This window comes from Orcinus orca, chromosome 3 (genome assembly GCF_937001465.1).
Source record: "Orcinus orca chromosome 3, mOrcOrc1.1, whole genome shotgun sequence".
Taxonomy (NCBI): Eukaryota; Metazoa; Chordata; class Mammalia; order Artiodactyla; family Delphinidae; genus Orcinus; species Orcinus orca.
In genome coordinates, this window is record NC_064561.1 from 571,721 (window position 1) to 596,530 (window position 24,810).

The 24,810-nt window shown below is 60.0% G+C and overlaps 2 protein-coding genes across 4 annotated transcripts; one reads left to right on the top strand and one right to left on the bottom strand.

Moving 5' to 3' along the window:
- Nucleotides 1-447: 447 nt before the first annotated feature.
- ARHGAP45 (Rho GTPase activating protein 45) lies at nt 448-13,458 on the top strand. 2 transcript variants are annotated; one of them, XM_049708443.1, is made up of 23 exons: nt 448-671; nt 1,522-1,852; nt 4,867-5,010; nt 5,203-5,287; nt 5,364-5,436; nt 5,619-5,685; nt 5,776-5,913; nt 6,028-6,092; nt 6,275-6,385; nt 6,460-6,540; nt 8,198-8,386; nt 8,621-8,758; nt 8,859-9,049; nt 9,169-9,293; nt 9,373-9,456; nt 9,590-9,694; nt 9,805-9,977; nt 10,315-10,503; nt 10,598-10,735; nt 10,968-11,194; nt 11,277-11,487; nt 12,199-12,307; nt 12,679-13,458. In XM_049708443.1, the coding sequence occupies exons 1-23, from the start codon at nt 582-584 to the stop codon at nt 13,038-13,040; spliced, it is 3,426 nt and encodes a 1,141-aa protein (XP_049564400.1). In that variant the 5' UTR covers nt 448-581; the 3' UTR covers nt 13,041-13,458. The 2 variants fall into 2 exon arrangements, with proteins under 2 accessions (XP_049564400.1, XP_049564401.1); XM_049708444.1 differs by lacking the exon at nt 9,373-9,456.
- A 3,002-nt stretch (nt 13,459-16,460) lies between these two features.
- On the bottom strand, nt 16,461-24,442 carry POLR2E (RNA polymerase II, I and III subunit E). Of its 2 annotated transcripts, XM_004285906.4 has the most exons (7): nt 23,880-24,408; nt 21,969-22,143; nt 18,410-18,525; nt 17,896-17,976; nt 17,394-17,452; nt 17,210-17,288; nt 16,461-17,083 (listed from the first exon to the last, which is right to left on the bottom strand). In XM_004285906.4, the coding sequence occupies exons 1-7, from the start codon at nt 23,934-23,936 to the stop codon at nt 17,018-17,020; spliced, it is 633 nt and encodes a 210-aa protein (XP_004285954.2). In that variant the 5' UTR covers nt 23,937-24,408; the 3' UTR covers nt 16,461-17,017. The 2 variants fall into 2 exon arrangements, with proteins under 2 accessions (XP_004285954.2, XP_033272682.2); XM_033416791.2 differs by lacking the exon at nt 17,394-17,452 and having other exon boundaries at nt 17,210-17,347; nt 23,880-24,442.
- Nucleotides 24,443-24,810: the final 368 nt, after the last annotated feature.

Consider the following 24,810-nt stretch of genomic DNA (forward strand, 5'->3'; position numbering starts at 1 on the left):
CATAGGACAGGCACACCCATGAAAGGTAGGAGGACTGGAGGGCAGGTGTCTGTGTCCAGGGGTATCCGTTACATCTGCGGAGCTGGGTGGCTTCTCAGCATGTGTCCAAGCCTATGTCCCTGCGTGTCATCGTGCTCCCGTGTCTGCACTCCTGGGTGCATCTGGGTGTGGCCGAGTGGGGGGGTCAACGTCTCTGCCGTCCCCGTGTGCCCGCCAGGGCCTTGCACGGGACGCCAGTGCCAGGCAGGGGCACCTCAACCAACGTGCGTGCGTGCGCAGAGCTCCTGAAAGCGGAAGCTGGGGGCGGAGCCTGGGACCCCACCTTCAAGCCCACTGAGCGGAGGGGCAGGCTGAGGCTGCGGAGGGTCAGGGGTGGGTCTGAGTCACCGCCTCCGGAGGCCTTTTCCTGTGGGGGGAAGCGCCCGCCAATGAGGGCTGGGCCTGTCACGTGGGCCTGACAGCTGGGGGGGGGGTGGCCAGCGACAATGTGGTCCCGAGGCCACTGACACTAGGAGCTGCAGCGCTGAGACCCCCGGCCCGCCCCGCCTCGGGCCCCTCGGGCCACTTGGCCTGGCCACAACATGTTCTCCAGGAAGAAGCGGGAGCTCATGAAAACCCCTTCTATCTCGAAAAAGAACCGGGCGGGAAGCCCCTGTCCGCAGCCTTCGGGGGTGAGTGAGCCTCTGCTGGGAGCCGGAGCGGGCGGGGATCTTGGAGCGGCACCCGGGCAGCAGGGGGACCGGGGAACACCCTGCGCTCGGGCCTGGCGGGGCAGGGCCGGGCAGTGCCATGCTGGGCCGGCGGCGCGGGGCTGGAGCCAGCTACGGCCCCAGGCTGGACTGCAGGGGCCACGCAGGACGGGCTGGGATCCCCACGTCCAGTTCACAGTAGGAGCCCTTGGGATGGCCACTGCACACCCCACCCCGTCCGGGGCTGCCTGTGGGGTCCAGGGAGTGTGGGTGCTCTGGGTCCGGGACTCTAGGGTGAGGGCTTAGGGAACTTGGGGCCTCCAGGCACAGTTAGATGTGAGAGCTACAGCCCAGCCACTGGGGGAATGTTTAGAGCAAGCAGAGTGTGCAGCGAGATCCATGGGGTGGGCCTCGTACGAAGCAGGCCTGTGGTGTCCGCAAGACTGAGGGGCCTAGCGGACCCTCAGAGTAAAAGAATCGAGGAGGCGTCTTCACCAGTGAGTAGGTGTGTCTGCAGTGGCCTCCCCTGAGGGGAGCTAAGGAGACCCTGGCCCTCCCTACCCCGCCCCCCGCCCAGGAAGTGGGTTGCCCCTCCCCCACACCCCGGCTGTGGTTTGGGTAGAGGCCGTTGTTTGTGAAAGCTCTGGGGAAGAGGATGTTGGGTAACAGGTGCGGGAGGGGCACAATACCAAATCTCAGCCCTCTGACCTGTGGCCTTTGATCCCCTGTGGGGTCAGGCTGAAGACCCTCCAGAGCCCCACTTCACTTCTGGGAAAACTGAGGCAGGGCCCAGTGGGGGCACCTGCTCTAGTGGCTCCCCCCACCCTCCCAGGAGCTGCCCAGGAGAGATGGGGCTGATGCAGTGTCCCTGGCGCCCAGCCTGGAACCACCAAGTGTGGCCTTGAATGCCAAGGCCACAGGCACACTCAAGAGGCCCACCAGCCTAAGCCGCCATGCCAGCGCTGCCGGCTTCCCACTGTCCGGAGCCAGCACCTGGACGCTGGGCCGTGGCCACCGCAGCCCACTGTCAACAGCCAGCCCAGCCGAGGGACCCATCCAGGGACCCTGCCCCGACACTGTGGAGGACATCTCCCACCTGCTGGCTGACGTGGCCCGCTTTGCCGAGGGCCTTGAGAAGCTGAAGGAGTGTGTTCTGCGTGAAGGTGAGAAGTGGCAGGGACACCGCGGCCTGGGTGGAAGGCAGTTGGACACAGATATCCCAAACCCTGTGGGGTTGAGGCAGGATGGAGGGAGGGATTTGGGGAGGCTCCAAAGAGGGTTGTAGGGAGGGCTTCACGGAAAAAGTCATTGCAGCTAGGGTTCTGAGGGATGTATAGGAGTTTGGCGGCAACCAGGAAGAGGGAATGTCACATGCACAGGCTCAGAAACATGGAGTGGAGGTGCATTTGGGGGAACAAGTTTCGGGTGTATGAAATGTGTGAGGGTGGAGGCATTGAGAATGGCAAGCAGAGGGACCCTGGATGTTATCCTGAGGGTGGTGGGGAGCCGTAGAAGGTGTTAGAGCAGAGGTGGAACAAGGTCAGATCTGCACGTTGGACTGGAATGGACTGGAGGCAGGCTGAGGTCTGGACAGAGAGAGATTCAGGACGGACAAGGGGCAGGACCAGCACGTAAGCTGCAGGAGTGAGCGGCCTGTGGGATGGCAGTTCCGTTTTCTCCACGCGTCTGCTGACAGCCCAGCTTCCTGCCGAGTTATTTTCATCTGCTTCCTGTTTGTCTTTGGCCGCCAAGGAGGGCACTATGATCTCTCCTGCCAGAAACCGCAGTGCCAGGGCCATGCTAAACACTCTGGCCTGCTCCCCACAGGTGCCCATTTTACAGATGAGGAAACTGAGGCCCAGAGAGGGGCTCTGACTCCTGGCTCAACCAGCCAAGGAGGGGCCAGAGCCCGGATTCGACCTCAGACTGGAGAGACCTCAGCTTTGTAGGAGCTAATGGGCTCTGCTGGCCGGGCCTCTGCTGGGTCGGGGGGTGTCAGCCCCCAGGATTATCTGGTCCTGGGGTGGGGCTGGAGTTGTTTCCTGGGGAAACTCTCTCTAATCTCGGTTCCTGTCCGATCCTGGTGCTTCCTTGGAGGCCAGGCCTGGGCAGGGTTGAGCCAGTGGGCGTCCTGCAGGAGGGTGGGCCAGGGCAGGGGCACCCTTCTTTGAGCATTGGGGCAGCCCTGGGCCAGGGGAAGGGTCTGGAGCAGAGAGCATGTGGGTTTGCATCCTGCTGCTGCCCCTGCCAGGCTGTGAGACTGGATCAGCTGTCCCTTCTCTAAGCCTCTGGCATTTCATCTGTGAAACGGGGCAATGATACGCCCTGGGGAGTTGCTGACTGTAACCAGATGTCCTCGGCTCACAGTGATTGTTGTGGGGACAGTGAGAGGGCTTGGGGACCCCGTGCTGTCTACCTAGGAAGCAGTGGGCGGCGGGATCTAGGTGGGCAGGGTCTCCCCACACCTCCCCACGCCCTGTACCTGGGCCTGTTTCCCTGCCTGCCCTTGGCCGGTCCCATCCCGAATCAAATTGCATCTCCCTGGGTCCCAGGCTCCTGCTACCTGAGGCTGGGGAGCTAGCAGGACGCCGGGGCGGAGCTTTCCTCGGAGGGGGGCGGGTCTTCGGACCGGCCAGAGCCGGTTTGCTTGCAGAGGACCTGGCACCAAAGACCCTGGACCAGCCAGTTGCCTAGCCCGGCCTGCGCATTCACGGTCCCTGCGCCCTGACGGCTGCGCCATGTGTATCTGCGGGACAGTGCACCCGGCGCTGGAGCAGGCGCCGGTGCGCTGCCAGGCGGGGCCCCGAGGTGAGGGGACCGTGCGGGGTGCGGGGTGCAGGGCCTGGCCAGGAGCACGTGGCACTCGGGGCATTTGCTGCCCAGCGCTTGCCTTGGCCAATGCTGAGCTGGGCATGTCCAGGCTTCTCCAGAGTCCCACCTGCCCAGGTGAGTGTGCTGCGGGGACCCAGGTGGCCGAGGCCCAGGCGACATGAGGGGCCTGGTGTGTGGGAGGAATGTCCCGGGAAGGGGCGTGGCCCGGCCTTTCCTCAGCCGGCCTTTTATGGATTCCGTAAGCTCCTTCCCACCTCCCTGAGTTGGCCTCGGATTCAAAATCCTGCCCGGTGCTGAGGCACTGGGCTGCACTCGGAGGAATTTGGGGCCGGGGACTCCGTGGGGGTCTCCCTGTCGGTGGCATTCAGTGGGGGTCCTCAGTGCTGAAAAGGGATCAGACACCTATTTTCAGATTCCGTTTTTAAAATTTTAAATTTATTATTTATTTATTTTTGAGCATCAGGTTCCAGGCACAGAGTCAGAGGCACACAGGTGAGGGAGATATACTCCCAGCTGGTGGCCAGGTCCCTCCTGGGTCTCAGGGTCGGCTCATTCCTTCCCCATCCATACATTCCTTCGGCTTTGTTTCCACTAGATGGTGCGTGTTCTGCCCACACACAGCGCTTTTTTCCAATTAAGAACATCTGAGGAGGGCATTTAAAGCCATGTTTGAAGATGCAGATCTGATCTTGACTCTCCTTTGCCCTAACACCTTCTGTGGCTCCCCATTGCCCTTATGGTAAAGCCAGGCAGTGTCCTTCTGCCTGGCATTCTCATGCCTTCAAAGCTAGTGGAGATGGAAAAGCTGCGTGATCCTTGAGAAATGACTTCTCCCCTGTATGCCTCAGTTTCCTCATCTGCAAAATGGGGGTGATGACAGCATCTGCCTCATGGGGTGGCTGGTCGGGAGAGAGTGAGGTAACGGGGTGTTTAAGCCCCAGTGCCCAGGCAGGCAGGGCTGGGAGAGAGCTGGACAGAGCCCTGAGAGTTTGGGGCAGGGAAGGGGCCGGGTGGGTTGCCTGGAGGAAGAGGCACCAGGACTGCAACTTGAAGGTCACTGGGAGTTTGTTTTCTGGAGGGACGAGGAAAGGGTGTTCTGAGCAGGACTGCCTAGACTGACATCTGACCTTTGATGACCTGGCCAGCAGTCGAGAGACGGACAGTTCCTCACACGCACACACACACCTCCCAACGAGGTCACACACTGAGCTTCAGGCAGTTATCTTCTCCCACCTTGGCCTCAATTTCCCCACCCGGGGACAGGAGCTCTGAGGAGGGTTAGGGTTAGGTGGTTAGGTGGGCAGGCTTTCCTTCCCTCCCTGCTCATACCCCCTCTGCCCGGCAGACCTCCTAGAGGCCCGCCGGCCGCTTGCCCACGAGTGCCTGGGTGAGGCCCTCCGCGTGATGCACCAGGTCATCTCCAAGTACCCACTGCTGAACACCGTGGAGTCGCTCACAGCTGCCGGCACCCTCATTGCCAAGGTCAAAGGTCAGCCAGGACAGGGCAGCAAGGGCTTTCTGTCTGGGTGGCCTTCCTGAAGGAGGGGATGTTTGAAGTGGGTTTTGAAGGATGCATAGGAGTTTGATGGGCACAACAACTCCAATGCTCCCCCTTCAGTTAGTTGCACGGGTGGTCACCTCCCAGACTGGGCCGACCCCTCTCGTCCTTGTCTGTCCCCAGCCTTCCATTATGAGTGCAACAATGATTCGGACAAGCAGGAGTTTGAGAAGGCCTTGGAGACCATCGCAGTCTCCTTCAGCAGCACGTGAGTGTGGGGGTGGGGAAGGGTGGCAGAGGGTGGGGACCCATGTGCCTCTTGACACTTGCCCCCTGCCCTGCAGTGTGTCCGAGTTCCTCATGGGTGAAGTGGACAGCAGCATCCTCCTCTCAGTGCCCCCTGGAGACCCGGGCCAGGTGAGCAGGGATGGCCTGGGTGCTGCACGGGGTCAGGCTGGCAGGGCGGATGAGTACCCCCTGCCCGCTCTGTGGACCGTGGTCTCCCGCTCTGTCCAGGGGGGGCGGTGACTGTCTCCTGCAGGGTGGGCATCAAACAGTACCCAGCCCGGACTGGACTCACCTGTCTCCCTCTGGTACAGTCAATGGAGAACCTGTATGGACAGGGGAGTGAGGGTGCCCCCCTCAGCAGTGAGGACTGTGATGAGGGTGAGTCTCTGAGCCTAGGGGTGGAGGGCTGAGGACGGAAGGAATGGTGGGCTGGGGAGGAGCCCGGGCTGAGAGGTGTCTGTCCCGCAGGCTGCCTCTCCCCGGAGGCGGTGGACACGCTGCTGCAGCGCTGTGAGGGGGGTGTGCATGCCGCGCTGCAGTACGCCAAGAACATGGCCAAGTACATGAAGGACCTCATCGGCTACCTGGAGAAGCGGAACGCGCTGGGTGCGAGCTGGGGCCCGCGGGGCGGGGTCTGGCTGGAAGGCCCCTCCCCTCCCCCCTGCGCTCACACCCCTCCCCTCCCCTCCCCCCTGCGCTCACATCCCTCCCCACCTGCAGAGATGGACTTTGCCAAAGGCCTGCAGAAGATCGTCCAGAACTGCAGACAGAGCGTCATGCAGGAGGTAGGGAACTCGAGGGAACGGGTCGGGGTCCCTCAGGCCTAGGTGTGTTTCGCCCCTCAAAGATGGGCCAAAGGAAAGGGGTTTCCCATCTCTGCAAGGGCAGCTGAGGGCGCTGGGGAGGCGGCAGGGCTTCCACGAGGGCGCCTGTCCCACCCCCGTGACTGCCGGCCCTGCCCCCACAGCCGCACATGCCCCTCCTGTCCATCTACTCGCTGGCCCTGGAGCAGGACCTGGAGTTCGGCCACGGCCTGGTACAGGCGGTGGGCACTCTGCAGACCCAGACCTTCGTGCAGGTAGGCTTCGCCCTGGAGGGTGGGTGGGGTGAAGGGTGCCCGGGTCTCCATCACACCCGTCTCCCCACCCCCAGCCCCTGAACCTGCGGCGGCTCGAGCACGAGAAGCGCAGGAAGGAGATCAAGGAGTCTTGGCACCGCGCCCAGAGGAAGCTGGTACGGCGGGGCGGCGGGGCTGGGAGGGGGCAGGGCGGGCCGGCTCGCGCATGCGCAGTCCCCTGGTGCACTCCCGGGTGGTCCTTTCCCGAGTTTTGCGGACACCTGGCAGAGTGCCCTGTGCCCGCGTGGGGCTCGCTGTGGCGTCACAGGTTGGAGCGGGTCCTGCCTCCCAACTGCTCCAGCCCCATTACCTGCAGCTGCAGCAGGAGAGGCCCTGGCCCGGGGCCCCCATCACTGTCACGGGTCAGATGTCCGGAGGGACCGGATCACCCGTGGCCGCCAGGAGCAGGTCTGGGTTAGAGGGAAACTGAGGCTCTCTCAGGTCTGGTGGATGCTCCAGGTTCCTGTGTGTTGCTCTTTTCCCACCTCTCTTTTGGGCTGTTCCAAAGGCACTAGCAATCTTTTGCACTGCTCTTTAGGCCTGCTAACAGGGTCTGCGGTGCAAAGAGCCCCCACGGCCCCTGCTCCAGCTAGTGGTGTCCTGTGGCACATCTGGCAAATGAGCCTCTCCCCCCTTTTCTACACCTGATGACAGCTTGCCGAGTACCCTGTTCTGCTTCTGGCCTTTTACAGTCACCTCCATATCCAGGGACTGGCCCCATCTCACTCCATGTGAAACTCCTCCTCCCTTTTTCTCAGCTACAAGTGCTCAGCTGCAGAGCCACAGGGCTTAGTTCACTAAATTCCTATTGATGAACAGTTTAGTTGTTGTTGAGCTGTTGCTGTTTCAAACACCACGGCTGTGACGAGCTTGTGCCCCTGTTCTCAGACATGTGACCTAGCATTTATCTCAGATCAATGCCCGAAAGGTAATGGCTGGGTCACAGATGTCATGAGCATAGAAGCTGACCTCCTGAGCCACAGCCATGCTTTTCCTCTTCTGTGAGCTCTAAGTTCATATCCTTTGCTCACCTTGGATTGGACAGTAGCCTGTTTCTTATTGACTTGCCAGAGCTCTTTACATATTAGAGAACCCAGCCCTTGATGACATGTGTTACAAACTCCCCCACCCCCAGTTTATTGTTTTGACTTTTGATTTAACCTGTTGCCTGTTTTCCCAGTTGAAACCCATGATTGTTAGTAGCAGTCTTTTATGGTTTCTGGGTTCTGTGTCACGTATGGAAAGGCCTTCCCCATGCTATGTTTAAGAAATTCTCTCATGGTTTCTCCTAGTACTCATGTGAGCTCTTTTCTTTATGTTTAAGCTTCTGATCGTGTAGACTGTGAGGTGTGGCCCCCAGAAGGCCCACTGGGTTTTGACTAAGTGCCCTTCCTGCCAACCCTGAGGGTGCCTGACATCCTGTCTGAGCAGCCTCACTGTTCTCATCTCTGAGACAGGAAATGAAAGAGATAGAAGCACAAGTCGCTCTGGCAGGTGTGGGTGTAGGTGTCAAGAGGATGATGTAGTTGGTGTCTCCTTCAGAGCTTAGCTGTGCCTCAGCTTCCCTGGCTGTGAAATGGGCATGCCAGATACTGGCTCCTCCCTGGGTCGCCCTGTAGGTGTCACCTCCTGTCCTTCCACCACTGGTTCTTGGGTGGGGGCCTCTGTTTGCTTGACTGGCCATGGGATTCTGGCCCAAGGGATGGGGGTGGCAGAGGTCCCTAACGCGGTCTCTGGTTGATGGTGCTGGTCTGGTCCTTCCCATGTCCACAGCAAGAAGCAGAGTCGAATCTGCGCAAGGCCAAGCAGGGCTACGTTCAGCGCTGCGAAGACCACGACAAGGCCCGCTTCCTAGTGGCCAAGGCAGAGGAAGAGCAGGTGGGCGCTGGCCCGGGTGCAGGGGGCGTGGCCTCCAAGACCCTGGACAAGAGGCGGCGCCTGGAGGAGGAGGCCAAAAACAAGGTGAGGGCGGGTCAGGGGGCAGGAGGTGCGGGACAAGACCCATGGTGTCAGGGCCTGACCTGTGCAGGATTGCCCACCGCCAGGCCTTTGTCTGGGCTGTGCCTCCTGCCAGGAATGCCTTCCTGTCCTTTTGTGCCTGGCTGATTTCCGTGTGGGGCCTGAAGATGCCCTGAGGGCTGAACCCCAGGCTGAGGCCTCTCTGGGCACCCCGCCCCGCCCCCACCCCCACCCCAGGCGGAGGAAGCCATGGCCACGTACCGCACGTGCGTGGCGGATGCTAAGACGCAGAAGCAGGAGCTTGAGGACACCAAGGTGACGGCACTCCGGCAGATCCAGGAGGTCATCCGGCAGAGCGACCAGACCATCAAGTCGGTGAGCACCATGCTCCCACCCCCAGCCCCCGCCCCCGTCGCTGCCCGTCCAGCCTCAGGACCTCCAGCACTTAGGGCCCCTCCCACCTGCCTGCCCGTAGGCCACCATCTCCTATTACCAGATGATGCACATGCAGACGGCCCCGCTGCCTGTGCACTTCCACATGCTGTGCGAGAGCAGCAAGCTGTACGACCCGGGCCAGCAGTACGCCTCCCACGTGCGCCAGCTGCAGCGCGGCGAGGAGCCAGACGTGCACTACGACTTTGAGCCCCACGTCTCCGCCAACGCCTGGTACCCTGCCGTCTGCGCATGCCTGGGGGAGCCGGACTTCCCTCCTGAGGTGGGGGAGGGGGCAGTGAGCCTCAGTGACCCCCATCGTGGCCCCTTATTTTGGCTGTTGGTCCCACCAGGTCCCCAGTCTTGCGCGCCCGAAAGGGCAGCTTCAACGTCAGCGATGCTGCGGTGGCGGAGGCTGCGGGCTGCCCCCCAGAGGAAGGTGGGCCTGGCGACGGGGAGCTCGCCAAGGAGCGCAGGGGTGAGTGTCCAGCAGGGGCAGGGGCGGGCGCGGGCCCCCTGCAGCCCCCTTCAGCCCTTCACTGGGGACAACTTGGCAGGTGGGCGCGGACACCAGGTGCACAAGTCGTGGCCGATCGCCATCTCAGACTCTGACGCCAGTCTGGACCCCAGCCCTGGCTCAGGTGAAGGGGCCTGGCCGGCAGGTGGGGGGGTGGGGGGCTCACAGAGCTGCCGCCCCCGCCCCCAGGTTTCAGCGGGCTCATTGTGCAGCCGGGGGCCCTTGGGGGAGTCTCTGACAACCCGTTTCCTGCTCAGGGGACTTTAAGAAGTTCGAGCGCATGTCTTCCAGTGGCACCATGTCGTCCAGCGAGGAGCTGGCCGACCAGGAGAGCAGCACAGGCGCATCAGCCTTTGACCAGGGTGAGGGGACCCCTGGGCGGGGCAGCGGGGAGGGGGGGGTTTGGACTCTCTGTGCGCCTGGCCCTGACCTGCCTCGGTAACACTGACTACCTGCCCCCCACCCCCACCAGATGACCTCAATGGCATGGCCCCGGAGCTGCCTGTGGCCATGCCCAGCGGGCCCTTCCGCCATGTGGGGCTGTCCAAGGCGGCCCGTACCCACCGGCTCCGGAAGCTCCGCTCGCCGGCCAAGTGCCGGGAGTGCAACAGCTACGTGTACTTCCAGGGCGCCGAGTGTGAGGAGGTGAGCGGCGGTCCCGGGGGAGCCAGGCACCTGCATGTGCGCCCTCAGGACGGTGCCATGCACAGCGCTGGAGGGAAGTGAAGCCAGGAGCACTTGCAGTCTCCTGGAGGAGAGCATCCCAGGCGGAGGGCTCAGCCAGTGCTGAGGGAACCAGAGGGCCGTGGGAGCAGCCCAGGCTGCACTGGTGGCAGGGGCACGTTTCCCAACCAGGAGGGGTGAAAGCTGCCCTGTAGGGGGGTGATGAGAGCAGCGGGGGTCGCGGTGGAAGGGGGAGCCGCGGGTGTCTGTGCGGAGCTGGGGCACCAGGAAGGTCTGCTCACTCCTCGCCTGCTCCCAGTGCTGCCTGGCCTGCCACAAGAAGTGCCTGGAGACCCTGGCCATCCAGTGTGGCCACAAGAAGCTGCAGGGCCGCCTGCAGCTCTTTGGCCAGGACTTCAGCCAGGCCGCCCGCAGCACCCCGGACGGCGTGCCCTTCATCGTCAAGAAGTGTGTCTTCGAGATCGAGCAGCGGGCGCTGCGCACCAAGGTGACCGACGCGGGCACAGCTGCGGGGGCTCCAGCCGAGGGGCCATGCAGGGAGGGGAGGGGTGTGGGCCCAGGCTGACTGCGGGCTCCCACAGGGCATCTACCGGGTCAATGGGGTGAAAACGCGTGTGGAGAAGCTGTGCCAGGCCTTCGAGAACGGCAAAGAGCTGGTGGAGCTGTCGCAGGCCTCGCCCCACGACATCAGCAACGTCCTCAAGCTCTACCTGCGCCAGGTGAGACAGATGGGGACAGAGCAGAGCAGATCCTGGGCTGGACCTGAGCTTGGTGGGGGGCGTGGCCAGCTCTAAGCAGGGTTGTGGTTGCTAGGCCAGGGGCGTGGTCAGTACAGGGTGGGCGGGACCGGTGGCTGTCAGGGGCGGGGCTGCTGTTAGGGGCGGGGCCAGTGCAGGATGGATGGCGTGGGGCCAGGCCCATTGACCCCCGCACCTAACCGTCACCCTGCAGCTGCCTGAGCCGCTCATCTCCTTCCGCCTCTACCATGAGCTTGTGGGGCTGGCCAAGGACAGTCTGAAGGCAGAGGCCGAGGCCAAGGCAGCAACCCGAGGCCGGCCGGATGTCACCGAGAGAGAGGCTGTGGCCGTGGCCATGGCGGGCCGGCTGCGGGAGCTCCTGCGGGACCTGCCGCCAGAGAACTGGGCCACGCTGCAGTACCTGATGCGGCACCTGCGCAGGTGAGGGCTGGCCAGGCCGGGGTCAAGGGCGGCGGGGTCCCGGGAGGCGCTCACACCTGCTCCTGCACCCTCTGACCCCCAGGATCGTGGAGGTGGAGCAGGACAACAAGATGACACCGGGGAACCTGGGCATTGTGTTTGGGCCCACGCTGCTGCGGCCCCGGCCCACTGAGGCCACCGTGTCCCTCTCCTCCCTGGTGGACTACCCACACCAGGCCTGCATCCTGGAGACGCTCATCACCCACTACAACCTGGTCTTTGAGGAGGAGCCCGAGGTGGCATCTGGGTGCCAGGTGAGGGTTGTCCACCCTGGGCGGGGGGTGTAGGGCTCTGTGAACATCATGGGGGCCGGGAATCTCACTCACCCACAGCAGGATTAGACAGAAAGAAGGGCTGGGAGATGTCTGGCTCGGACGGGGCCAGAGCCCCGTCAGGGGCACCCAAGGCATCTTTTAAGCAAAGAACTGGATGAAGTGTGGGTTCAGATCTGCGGACGGAGCCCCAGGCAGTGCAGAGGCCCTTCAGCCTTCCCCCATGTCCCCTGGAGCTCACATCAGAACGCACTAGACCCGCCGTCCTGCCCCTTCTCCCATTTCCCGTCTCTGTGCTGCCTACAGCACATCCTCTGGGTCCAGCCTGCTGCTCTCCTCAGCCGACAGGCCTTGTTTCTGTTCGCTTCCAGGCAGCATCAGCTCCCACGCTCAGTCCCCACTGTGCGTCTTTAACCCCTCATCTGGCATCTCTGGCTGTGGAGGTGACACGCCTGGGTGTGGCCTCAGGACAGTGGCTCCCACGCTGGTGTCCATGCAGGGCCTGCCTCAGCCTTTCTGGCCAGGGCCTCTGCCCGCTTTGGACGAGCTCAGCCTGCTCGTGACTTGGGATCCGGGGGCCTCACCTGCTCAGCTGCAGCGGGTGTTAAGTTTTTAGGATTTAACAAGACAGAAAAATGGAATGTGGGATGGCCGGAACTGTGGCGCTCCCTGACCTCCATTCCGCCTCTGCAGGATGTGACGTCCAACCAGGGGGCCGAGGTGGTGGTCCAGGAGCCGTATCCGGAGGCCAGCGGGGGCATGGCCTCACCCCTGCCGGAGGAAGCTGAGGATGGGGGCCTTGGTGAGCAGTGGGCCCAGGCGGCGGATGACACAGTGGGTCCACCTCAAGGGCTGCATCCCGGTTTGTCTCCCATGGAGACCATGAGTATCACCTGCTTTTTCACTGTCTTTAACGTGTTACAAACTCTTGCAAAGAGACACCCTTTCGAGGTGTTTTTTCCAACGCCGAGAAATGGGCACCCCGAAGTGGAAACGACCCCAGTGTCTGAGACCCTGCACCTCCGCCTGACCCGGGAGGGTTCTAAAGGGGAAGCTGGGCCTGCTGGGGGGAGGCGGACGCCCAGTCCTCCGCCTAGTGCCCCCCACCCTGCTCACAGGCTGTCCATCTTTTTCTCTCTCTCTGTCCCTGTCCCTCTCCCTTGGACTTTCCAGAACCCCACGTTGCCTCCAATGACTCCGACTCAGAACTGGAGGAGGCCTCGGACCTGCCATCCCCAGCGGGTGGGGCGGCCCTGCACCGCCTTGGCTTCCTGGAGAAGTTGGGCGGCGTGGAGGGTGGCCGGGACAGCCGCAGTGGCAGTGAGGAGCAGCTGGGCACTGCTACCGGGGAGGAGGAGGATGGGCCCGGGCCTGGGGTCTGGGAGGACCTCGGGGAGGAGCCGGCCCGGCGGCTCGCCGAGCACAATACCAACCAGTGCAACAACGTGGCTGTGGCCCGCCTGCCAGCCGTGAGGCTCCGTGGCGGGCGGCTGGCAGGGGGCGCGGGCTGGGAGAGGCAGCCAGAGTTCGTGTAGCTGGGGCAGCGGGCAGGTCTGCTCCAGGCTCCTGTCCCTGTGGACACGTCACCGAGAGGCCTCTCCTTCCGCCCACAGCGGCAAGGGCATCACTGGCCAACTTTTCCAGAAGCTTCTGCCCGCGCTGCTCCGCACGCCCACCAGGCCCCACTCCTCTGAGCTGGGGGATTCTGCTCTTGGAGTCGCCCCGGCTGTGATGGAGGGACCCTGCCCACCCTGGCGCTGGGCCGTGGAGGCCACACGGCAGCTGGGAGGAGGGCTGGACACCTTTGTGGATGGTGGGCGGGTGGCCTTGGGATGCCCTGGCTTTTACGGAAAACTGGGTTTGGATACCTGGGGCTGAGGATGCAGTGAAGTTCCACGATGGAGTTCTTTGACAGGCACATTCCTTTTGCATAAAATAAAGTCTTTAACCTCAGCCTGTCTTCTCTGGCAGCAGTGGCCTAGCGACCCAGACACACAGGGCACTAAGCGCCATCCCCAGCTCCTCGCTGGGCTTGAGGGGCAGGGCAGGGAGCTGTGAAGAAGAAATTCCACCACAAGGCAGCCCCGTCAGGCGCGGGAGCCCAGGTGGCCATGGGGCCCAAGTCCCATTGACTCCTGACTCGGGCCGCCAGCCCCCGGTGGCTCCCGAGCACTGAGGTGTGGCTGCTGTGCTGAGGAGCCGCAGCTGAAATCTACTTGCACCAAAGGCCTCTGGAAGACAGCGGCCACCACGTGGAACGGCACAGCGAGGAAGAGGCGAACACCCCTCACCCAGCTCAGAGGCCCCAGTCGGGTTTATCCCAGAGGGCTGGGGCCGGCTCAGCAGAGACACAACTATTCATTCGAGGAATTAGATGGAATTCACACCCAGTCATGGTAAAAGCTGCTGGGCCTCCATTCCTGATACAGAACAGCTCACCCCAAACTTCAGTCCCCCACCCAGGCTTAGATAAGACCCACTGTGGCAGTCAGGGCGCTTTGCCCCTGCACACGCTTCCTAAGAGTGAGTGGGGGAAAAGCAGCCAGCAAACTACCAATGTGTTTTGCAAACAGAGATAATGGGCCGGGGGGGGGGGGGGGCACACCCTCTCGGTTACACGTGGCCTGTGGCCACTTCTGCCCTGTAGAGTTGAGCAACTGTAGCAGGGCCACCTGGCCAGCAAAGCCAACATATTGACCGTCTGGCCCTTTACAGCAAAACGTTGCTGACCCCATCTATGTTTTTTAAAAAAATGCTCAGAAGAATGAGCAAATCTATTAACATTTCAGAGTGCTCAGCAGGACAGGTAACGGCAAGAAAGCGCCCCACTGTCAGGGGCCAAAGCATCTCTAAGGAGCCTGGCGGATCATGCCACACAACTTCACAGGTTGCACCGCCTTCAGACAAGCCTGGCCCAGGCTCACAACATGTCCTGGTGGCCGGAGTGGGGGACTGGGGGTGCTGCGTGAAAGCCAGCCCCTGCCTCCAGACCCGGGGGGGCCCACTTCCTGAAGCCCCGAGGCACAATCTCAGGGACTCAGAACAGGCTGTGCGTGGTTGCGCAGGCAGAACCGGTGCCCCAGCAACAAGCAGGGGACCCCAAAGGGGAGCTGGTGCCACTGGATGGAGGGCGTAAGGGGCATCCACACCTCGCACCTGAGACCCCGCACCCGGGGACAGGTCTGTGCCCAGCCGGGAGAACAAGCACCCTAACCAGGAGCAGAAAGAATTAATACTCAAGAACAGCCAAGACAATTTTTTAAAACTGTAAATTATACATATTTACCATTTTTGCCACTTTAAACCGCACAGTTCACAGGCACTAAGCAACTTCACATTGTCGTGCAACCATCTTCACCATCATCTCCAGAACTTTCTCATCTTCTCAAAGAGAGACTCTGTCCCCGTGAAACCTGACTCCCCATCCCGTCCCCCCCCACCTGCTTCCTGTCTCTGTGGACCTGATTCCTCTAGGGACCCCTGTGAGTGGAATCGGACAGGATTCATCCGTCCGTGTCTGGCTCCTTTTGGCCAACATCGTTTTGGAAAACGATATATGTCTATCTGGGGGAAAGGGAGACCTGTTCTCCTATCAGATGTACTATAAAACTAAGATTTTAAAACCTAAATTCATCAATGGAAAAGAAGAGGATCTCAACACAGACCCACATGAACCCACATGCTACGAGAGTGGCAACTCAAGGCAGTGAGGAGAGCACCTTTGGTTCTTCACCAAACAGCGTCAAGACCGCTGTCTGGGGGGGAGTGACAGCCTCAAGTCATATGATGCCCAGAAGTAAATCCCAGGATTCGAGTCTTATGTATAAAGGCTACAAGGGGCTAGCTAAGAAATACAAAAGGTGGGAAAACATTTTTGTAAAGCGTATATCTAATAAGGAACCTGAGCCTAGAATATATAAAGAACCCCTAAAACTCAGCAGAGACAACCCAGTTAAACAAGGGGCAAAGGACCTGTGCACAGACACATCTCCGAGATGACCGGCGGGTGGCCGGCGAGCCGGGGAAAGGTGCTCACCACCCTCAGCATCAGGCAAGTGAATCTGAACCACAGCGGCTCACCCCCGGCCATGATTTGGTGAGGAGGTGGAGACGCGAACAGGAACCGGGGCAGCCGCGGCGGAGACAGCCTGTCTCTCCAGGAAACAAGAGCTTCTGCAGGACCCAGCAATTCTACTCCGAGGCACACCCACAGCCAGAGAAATAAACACAACCACACCACCTCGTACCTGGACGCCCACAGCAACATGACGCACAGTCGCCAACAAATGGAAACAGTCCATCAACTGAAGAATGAACACGTGTCCCTCCACACACAGGAGCATCACTCGGCCGTGAAAAGGGGTGAAGCCCCGACACTCCTACAACGTGGACAAACTGTGAGAACACGATGCTCCATAAGAGAAGCCAGACACAGAAGGACCCACGGTGTGTGATTCCACTGATGGGAAACGTCCAGAACAGGCAGATCCACAGACACAGATTCGTGGCTGTCAGGGGCTGGGGGCAGGGGGGGTGACTGCTGACAGGGACAGGCTTTCTTTTTAGAAGGGTGGAATGTTCCAAAATTGACTGTGGTGACGGGTGCCCGATTGTGCATATACTAAGAATCATGGAACCATACACTTTAAATGGGTGAACTGTATGGTATATAAATCCTACTTCAATGAAGCTATTAAACAAAAACACAGACAACTGCGCTTAGCCTGGGCAGGAGGCCTCTGAAATTAGTAGAGGGAAAAGGGGGTAGTTTGATCCCAAACTTCTATGCAAGAAAAGCACCAAGAAGCAAAGCTGAAGGCGGCACTGGAGCCCCTCCCTCACAGCTCCACCAGGGGGAAGTGGGCCGAGACCCCGCTGAGGGGACAGAAGCCCGAGCAAGGCTGCTCACAGCAAACCGGGGAGACATTCCGCCTTGGTCTTTCAGACAAGTGAACTTATTTACTCAAGATATTTTTAATTCGTTAAGATATCCAGCATTCCGTAGCAATCGGTCTCACTCCCCACTGCCCTCGGAGCACCCAGACAAGCAGCATCAGGGCCACTGTGTGGGGGACACGGCGACAGAAGCCCGGGCGGTATCCTGTCCCCTCCCAAAGCACCATCAGGTGGGATCCAGGGTGGGGCTCAGCGTCCAGGAGCCCAGGAGAGGCCACGGGGACCCTCAGGCCAGGAAAGGCAGGCCCAAGGCGGGCCACCCTGCGGCCCAGGGGAGCAGAGGCAAGGTTCCCAGGAGGAGCGGACTCCCCCGGGCAGCCAGCCACCACAATCCCAGCCTGGTGGGTCGTCACAGCCCATCTTTCCATCCCCCGGGGGACTTGCCGAGAGAGAGGGGGCAGCCAGCAGTGTGACCTGTCTGTCGCATGAGCTGGGCGCACAGGCTGGATGTAAGCTCCCTCCAGAGCACGTAACAGGCGGGGCTCACTCACAGGGCTGGGACGGCCGCCCACATCCGGCCCTCGGCGCCCTCTCGCCTCGTCTGTCTGTCGGGCCGCTACTGCACCAGCCGGTAGGTGATGTACCTGCCTGCAGTCTCGCTGGGCCGGATGATCTTCACCACCTGCAGAGGCAGGAAAGCAGGTGGGCTGGCTCCCGGGACCCGGGGTCTCTCCTGCCCTGCTCAGAAGCCTGGGCTCTGAAGGGGGCTGGAGGTGGGCCCAGCTCCTCCCTGGGAGGGGCTTCTCACCTGCCCTCGCTTTATCCCAAAGTAACGTGCCACGGGGTCTCCCGCCTGGATCCTGGGCAGCTGGTTCTCTCGGAGTTTACTGAGAAGCAGGTCAGGGAAAAGGTCTTGCTGGACTGACTGGGGGCGTTGTGGGAAGAGCTGTAGGGGAGAGGAGCCGGGCCCGGCCGGGGGCCAGAAAGGATACTACCGGGCCAGCAACTCCGTCACCTCCTCCTTGGTCATGACAACGTGCTCTGGGACCAGCTGTGAGAAGAGAACCTGGGTCTCCACAGGGCTGCGACAGACCCCACAGGCCCTCCAGAGGAGGGGTGCAGCGTGGGGGCCCCAGGCATCTGCACAAGTCCTGACTCCACACTGGGACGGGGGTCCTAGAGCCTACATCCCTAGACATGCAGATGGGCCGCAGGGCACAATCCCGGAGCTCCGAGGCTCCTGGGGACATGCAGATTCCACCCACCCCAAGCTCCTGACTCTGCAGGCTGGGTGGGCCTGGGAACCTGCCCTCCTAGCAAGGCCCCAGCTGCTCCTGGCCCAAGGGCCACACACTGAGACCCCGGCCCACCTTTTTTCCACCATGAAGGGGCTCCCGGACTCGCCTCCCCAAGACCTGGATGTCCGCCAACCCCGAACAGGTGAGGGGCCTGGGGGGCAGGAGGCGGGTCTCCAGTCTCATCCTCCACCCCTACCTCATGCTCCGTGATGTTGATGAGCAGCTCCTGCTGGAGAAACTGCTCCAGGATGTACTTGGGGGCCATGTCGACCAGGGACTGGAAGAGACACCGACCCTCAGGCACAGCTGAGGCGGCCACCCGCCCCCTGCGCTGGCCCCGGGCCCACCCACCACGCCCTTCCTCGCAGGCAGCTGGCACCCGGGAAGCTGCGCGGGTCCTGCGTCACACATCAGAAAAACCCACCTCAGTGGGTAGGGTTTCCACTTGGGGAGAGGCCCACCCTGCCCCTCCCAGGCATTCAGCACATTACCGAGGCCTCGGTCTCATTGCAAAAAGGGTGAGGGCCCGTCTGTCAAAATGCTCCCACGGTTGCCGGGAGCTGGTGCAGCAACCCCTCCCTGGACCCCACAGCCTGTGTCCCCTTGTTCACACGGGGACAAAGGTGCTCGCCAGCTGCCTATCCCAACCACCAGCCTCCACTTAGGCCAGTCCAACCCACAGCCGGGGACCAGAGGCAGCGGGCACCCACCTGCTTGGCGGAGGGTGTCATGCCCTGCTGTACCACAATGAGGGCCCGCGTGATGTTCTCCTCCTGCATCCGCTGGCAGTACACCTTGATGGTCTTGATGCCCACCTTGGGCTCCTCTGCAGACCAAGTACAGGCTGGTGGATGCTGGCCGCCCCCCCTGCCCTCTGCCCGGCACCTGGGTTCTAGCCCACCCCTGCCAAGGTGCTGCAGTGCCGCTCCCCCACTGGGGCCTCGGCCTCCTGTTTGCAGAGTGAGAATCCAGCTGCCAGTCCCAGAACGGGGTGCTGGCTGCCTGCATGTCACATGGGAGCTGAAAGGTGCCCTGGGCCCCGGACCTAAGGGACCTCTTTCTGGAAGTGGGGTCTGGGAGTCTGGGTCTGCGCAGTGCCTCAGCGGTTCTGAGGTTCGGGAAGTCCCAGACTAAGCAGTTTGTTTAGTCCAGGGGCCCACGAGACAAGGGCTGGAGTGTTCAAAGTTGAGTGGAGGCAAGATGACCCGGGGAGCACGGTCCCAGCACAGAGACAGCCCACCCAGCTCCTTGCTGCCAGCACCGGGGGTCCTCACGGTCTCGGCAGCACGCGGGGCCTGGGGCCTGACACGAGAGAACGCTGGACCCTAGTAGCCCAGCAGGTTGGCGGCTGGGGCAGCCCCGGAGTCCGCGTGCAGCACGTCCGCTGCCTCTCGCCATTCTCCTCACACCCCACTCCACCGACCGGCAGTGCCCTGTCCCCGAAGTCCCTCTGTTGGAGTCCTGACCCCCAGGAACCTCAGAATGAGACTGTGTTTGGAAATGGGGTCTTTAAAAAAGTAATTACGGTAACACAAGGTTGTGAGGCTGGGGTCCTTAAGAGATCAGGACACAGACACACAGGAAGGGACGAGCACGTGAGGACACAGGGAGAAGACAGAGGTCTACACACCAGTGAAGAGGCCCCCAGCACTGGGAGAGAAGCACTGTCTGTTTATGCCCCTGGTCTGTGGGGTTTTGTTATAGCAGCCGTGCAAACTAACACAGGCAGGGACCTCAACCCTGTGCCACGGCCCATCTGAGACAGCAGGACACCCCCATTGTCAGTAAAGACCAGGAAGTGAGGTGGCCCCACCCCCGAGATGGCACCACGGGAGGCACGTGCTTAGGCACCAAAGTCTACAATAAATACGTTTCACACACAAGGGACACTCTTCTTAAAAGTGCCACCTAGATTCATCCCAGGGTCACAAGGATGCTTCAATATATGCAAATCAATGTGATACACCACATCAACGAAAGGAAAGACAAAAACCACACGACTGTCTCAACAGATGCAGAAAAAGCATTTGATAAAATTCAGCATCCATTCATGATAAAAATTCTTATGAAAGTGGGTATAGAGGGAATATATCTCAACATAAAAAAAGCAATTCGTGGATCCGCAGCTAAAACCCAGCACAAATTACCCATGACATTTTTCACAGAACTAGAACAAATACTCTTAAAATTTACATGGAACCATAGAAGACCCAGAATTGCCAAAGCAATCCTCAGGAAAAAGAAAAAAGCAGGAGGCATAACTCACCCAAACTTACAATAATACTACAAAGCTACAGTTTTCAAAACAGCATGGTATTGACACATAAACAGACATGGATCAATGGAACAGAATACAGAACCCAGAAATAAACCCACACAGCTACGGTCAATTAATCTTCGACAAAGGAAGCAAGAATGTACACTGGGGAAAAGACAGTCTCTTCAGCAAGTGGTGTTGGGAAAGCTGGACAGCCACATGTAAATCCATGAAGTTAGACACTCCCTCACATCATATACAAAAATAAACTCAAAATGGCTCAAAGATTTAAATGCAAAACATGAGGGGACTGCCCTGTGGTCCAGTGGTTAAGAATCTACCTTCCAATGCAGAGAACGTGGGTTTGATCCCCAGTCAGGGGACCAAGATCCCACATGCCGTGGGGCAACTAAACCCGTGCGCCACAACAGAGACCTCACGCACCTTAGCTAGAGAGCCTGCGTGCCGCAAACCACAGTGCCACAGAGCACTCTGTAGCCTACATGCCACAACTACAGAGCCCACGCGCCCTGGACCCTGCATGTCACAACTACAGAAAAGAAAACCCGCATGCCACAACTAGAGAGAAGCCCACGTGCCGCACTGAAGAGCCTGTGCACTGCAACGGAAGACCCCGCATGCCTCAATGAAGATCCCACATGCTGCAACTAAGACCCGACGCAGCCATAAATAAATAAATAAACAAACAAATCTTAAAAACAAACAAACAAAAAAAACCAACTAAAAACAGTGTTGCCATATGACCCAACAAGCCCACTCCTGGGCATATATCCAGACAAAACTATAATTCAAAAAGATACATGCACCCCAGTGTTCACAACAGCACCATTCACCATTGCCGAGACATGCAAACAATCTAAATGTCCAGATGAATGGATAAAGAAGATGTGGTACATATATACCATGGAATACTACTCAGCCATCAAAAAGAATGAAATACTGCCATTTGCAGCAACATGGATGGACCTAGAGATTACCAAACTATGCCAAGTAAGTCAGAAAAAGAAAGACAAATATCATATATCACTTATATGTGGAATCTAAAAAGATGATACAAATGAGCTTATTTACAAAACAGAAAGAGACTCCCAGACATAGAGAACAGATGTGTGGATGCCAAGGGGGAGGGGGCTGGGGGAGGGACGGATTGGGAGTTTGGGGTTAGCAAATACAAACTATTATTTGTAAGATGGATAAACAAGGTCCTACTATACAGCAGAGAGAACTATATTCAGTATCCTGGGATTAAACCATAGTAAAATAGAATACGAAAAAGAACATATATATATGTATGTATATATATTTATAACTCAGTCACTTTGCTGTACGGCAGAAATTAACACAACATTGTAAATCAACTGTACCTCAATAAAATGAATTTTTTAAAAAAGTGCCACCTGGGTCTGTTGAACAAGCCTTTTCTGCCCACCCCTTTGATTCACGGTGCTGGGGGAGGCCCCCAAGGTGCTCATGACCCAACAAGGCCCCCTAACCTTTGGGGCTCTAGAGCCAGGCTGCCTCAGTGTAGGACGTGCAAAGACAGAGGAACACAGGGGTCCTGGGACACCCTTGGTGCTGGGGGGGTTGTCTTCACTCAACCCAGGGCTCAGAGGGGGTTCCCAAAGAGGAGGCACTTGAGCTCGGTCACCAGGGACGATGGATGGACACTGACCAGGCAGGCGAGGGGGGAACCGGCAGGGACGAGACAGGGCAGGAGTCCTGCAGCAGCGCAGGAAGGGCAAGCGCTGGGAGCAGAAGCTGGGCTGACGGGTGAGGGCAGGGAGGACCCAGGGGCCCAGCTGGGAGGCCTGTGATAACCTTGGTCAGAGAAAAGGGTTGAGGAAGAGAGAATGGGGAAGGTGACCAAGAAGAGGAAGCTGGAAAAGGAGTCCCCACAGCAAGGAGGGCAAGGGGGCAGAAGGATGAGAGCAGGCAGACTCTGGGTCACAAGGCAGGTGGCTGCTAAGAGCTGGCCCTGAGCTGCCCCTCACCTGGGAAGAAGACGAACATCTGGTCAGTGGGGTCATCGTTGTGGGCCACCAGCACCGTGAGGTCTGTGCGCCGAGGCCTCCCTTCACTGGGCTTGTCCCCAAACTGGGCCTTGAACTCCTCCAGCGTCTGGTCCAGCTCGTCCTGGGTCACCAGGTAGCCACGATCGTGGCACAGCTGCAAAGAGAAAGGACCAGGTGACCCCAGGGCGGAGGGGGGACGGCAGCAAGAGCTCGGGGTAGGCGAAGCCACTGCGGAGGAGACCGGGACAGAGCTGGGACATGAGGAGGGCTGTTGAATGCAGAGCCAGGCCCCAGGGTCTGGGGCAGACAGGGACGGCTGGCTGGGCAGACAGTGGTTGGAAAACCAGGCAAAGACCTGAGGGTCAGCAGTTCTAGGTCCTGCCTCAGAAACTGGGGCTCTGAGTGCGTGCACTAGATGAGGACCCAGACAAAGAAAGGAAGGTTGGAATCGCTACCCAGCCCAGCCCTGCCCGCACCCACTTTCCTCGGCCAAGTCTCCCTCCAGAGCCCTGGGTCTCCTCTCCCAGGGACCCCTGACACTGTCAGCCAGAAGAAGCACAGTTGCTCCGGCCCTGTCTTTGGGCAGCTTTGCAAAGTGGCACAGAGGCTGGGGGCCACCACCCGGCCTTAGCCCAGCAGGATTCCCAGGAGAGTGGGTGCTCTTGATCAAGGCGGCAAGCCTCCGTGGCATCACACTGGTCCCCTCCCACGGGGTGGATTAAAGAACGAGGCACACAGAGAACGCTGGTATGACCCGGCCCCGGCCCGAGTAATTCAAAGTTGGTGGCTGGGACATCTAAGTAGCCACCAGACAGCGGTCAGACAAGCCCACCAGGGTTCCTTCCACCCCCACGACCCCGGGATTCTGCGATATGCACTTGAGGTGGTGCCGATAAGGCAGTCTGGGACCTGGGACCTTTTGCTGTAGCCCTTGCACCTGGGCAAATGTCTCCTCCAGCAACAAAACACCCAGAAACTATATCTAAGCGACTAGAAATAACTACGCACATGCGCAGTTCGGGCAAACAAGAACCAAGATATAAAAAGGCCGAGAAACAACAAAAAAAAAAACCATAAGGGCTTCCCTGGTGGCGCAGTGGTTGAGTCCGTCTGCCGATGCAGGAGACACGGGTTCGTGCTCCGGTCCGGGAAGATCCCACATGCCGCGGAGCGGCTGGGCCCGTGAGCCATGGCCGCTGAGCCTGCGCGTCCGGAGGGAGAGGCCACAGCAGTGAGAGGCCCACGTACCGCAAAAAAAAAAAAAAAAAGGCCAAGAACCTAACTGCCACTTCTGAGGAGCCGGGAGCAAAAGCAGGGTACTGGGCATGATCCCTGCACACAGCACCACCAAGGGGGTGGGCAGACCCCTCCAAGCCACCCCTCCGGCCTGACCCCTGGACCCGTCCCCACCCTCACCCCATTTAAGACACCAACTCGTCCTCCTTGGAGCAACGGCACCTGTTGCTTGTTTTCGCTACTTCACGCTGCAGCACAAACTCCAATAAAGCCTGGCTTAAATTTCTCGTCTGGCCTGCTATCAATTTCTACTGATTAACGAATTCAAGAACCCCGGCAGGTAACATCAGAACCTTCCATGGACACAAACACGCGCCGGCCTAGCGTCTGCCGTCCTCCCTCTCTCCAGCTCGAGCGAGACCCTGACCCCCTCCCGGGGGGCTCTTGGACTTGCGACTCCGTCCCCCGCAAACCCCCGCCCCGGGGGCCCAGCCTGAGCCCGACCCCTCCGCTCCAGCCGCGCGGCCGGGGGTGGGGAGGCTCATTTCTACCTCCGGGCCTCGCACCCGCCGTCCGCGCTCCGGCTGCTGCGTGCCCGTCTCGCCTGGGGGAGCGAGGCTCGTTCTCACCACGTTCCCCAAGCGCGCTGCTCACCTGCATGATGGTCTTGCGGATTTTCCACAGCCGGTACGTCTCCTCCTCGTCGTCCATGGCTGCCGCCGCTTGCACTCACTGCGCCTGCGCCGAGCCCCGGTCAGGCCCCCTCACGTCGCCCTCCCCTTGCAGGGCTGTCGCCGGCGAATGCCTGAATGAAGCGACCTTCGGGAGCGGCAGCGCCAAAGGCAGCCCGAGCCTTACTAAAGCGACGGTTGGCTGCGCGAGAAGCGTGCGACCAGCACCGCCACCCGCGCCTCGGAAGTTCTCGCGAGGCTTTGACCGCAAGGCCCCTCGGGAGTTGTAGTTTCCGCTCAATGCTGGTCTGGGAGGGCCGTTTAGAATCCAGAGAACAGAGGCGAAGTGTGGGCGGGGAAACTGAGGCCTTGACTGGGTCAGGGGTCTGCTCAGCTCCCGGGGACCGTCGGGCGGCCTAAGAGGCGCTCCATGAGTGTTTGTGCGTCCAATTGTGGGGGGTTTTCTCAGTTGGCTCAGGGCTACGTACAACTTAATGCCCCCGAGCCTCAGTTTCCCCTCTGTACAATGGAAATAAAGTGTCCCCATTTTAGAGGGTTAGCTGGGGATCTAAGGAGATGGTCGTACTTGGGAGGAGCTTGGAATAGTTCCTGGTGCTTATGAAATGCTTCCACCTCTGTCTTCTCCCTCTCCTGTCCCGTGAGCCCCAGCCCAGCCCCTGCCTGGATACCCCACAGCCCCCAAGACTGCATGTTTTTACAGTCCGCATCTGCCCCTGCCCCCGAGTTCGTACAGGAGGTTTGCCCACGCCTGCCGAGCCCAGTGCCTCTGCATTGGTAACTTCTCATTCAGTAATGCATTCATTCAATGATTCAATGTTTAATGAGCAACCACAGGGACAGTGAAAAAAACAGGCCAAGCACCCTTACATGCCAGGGAGAGACAGGACAGAAAC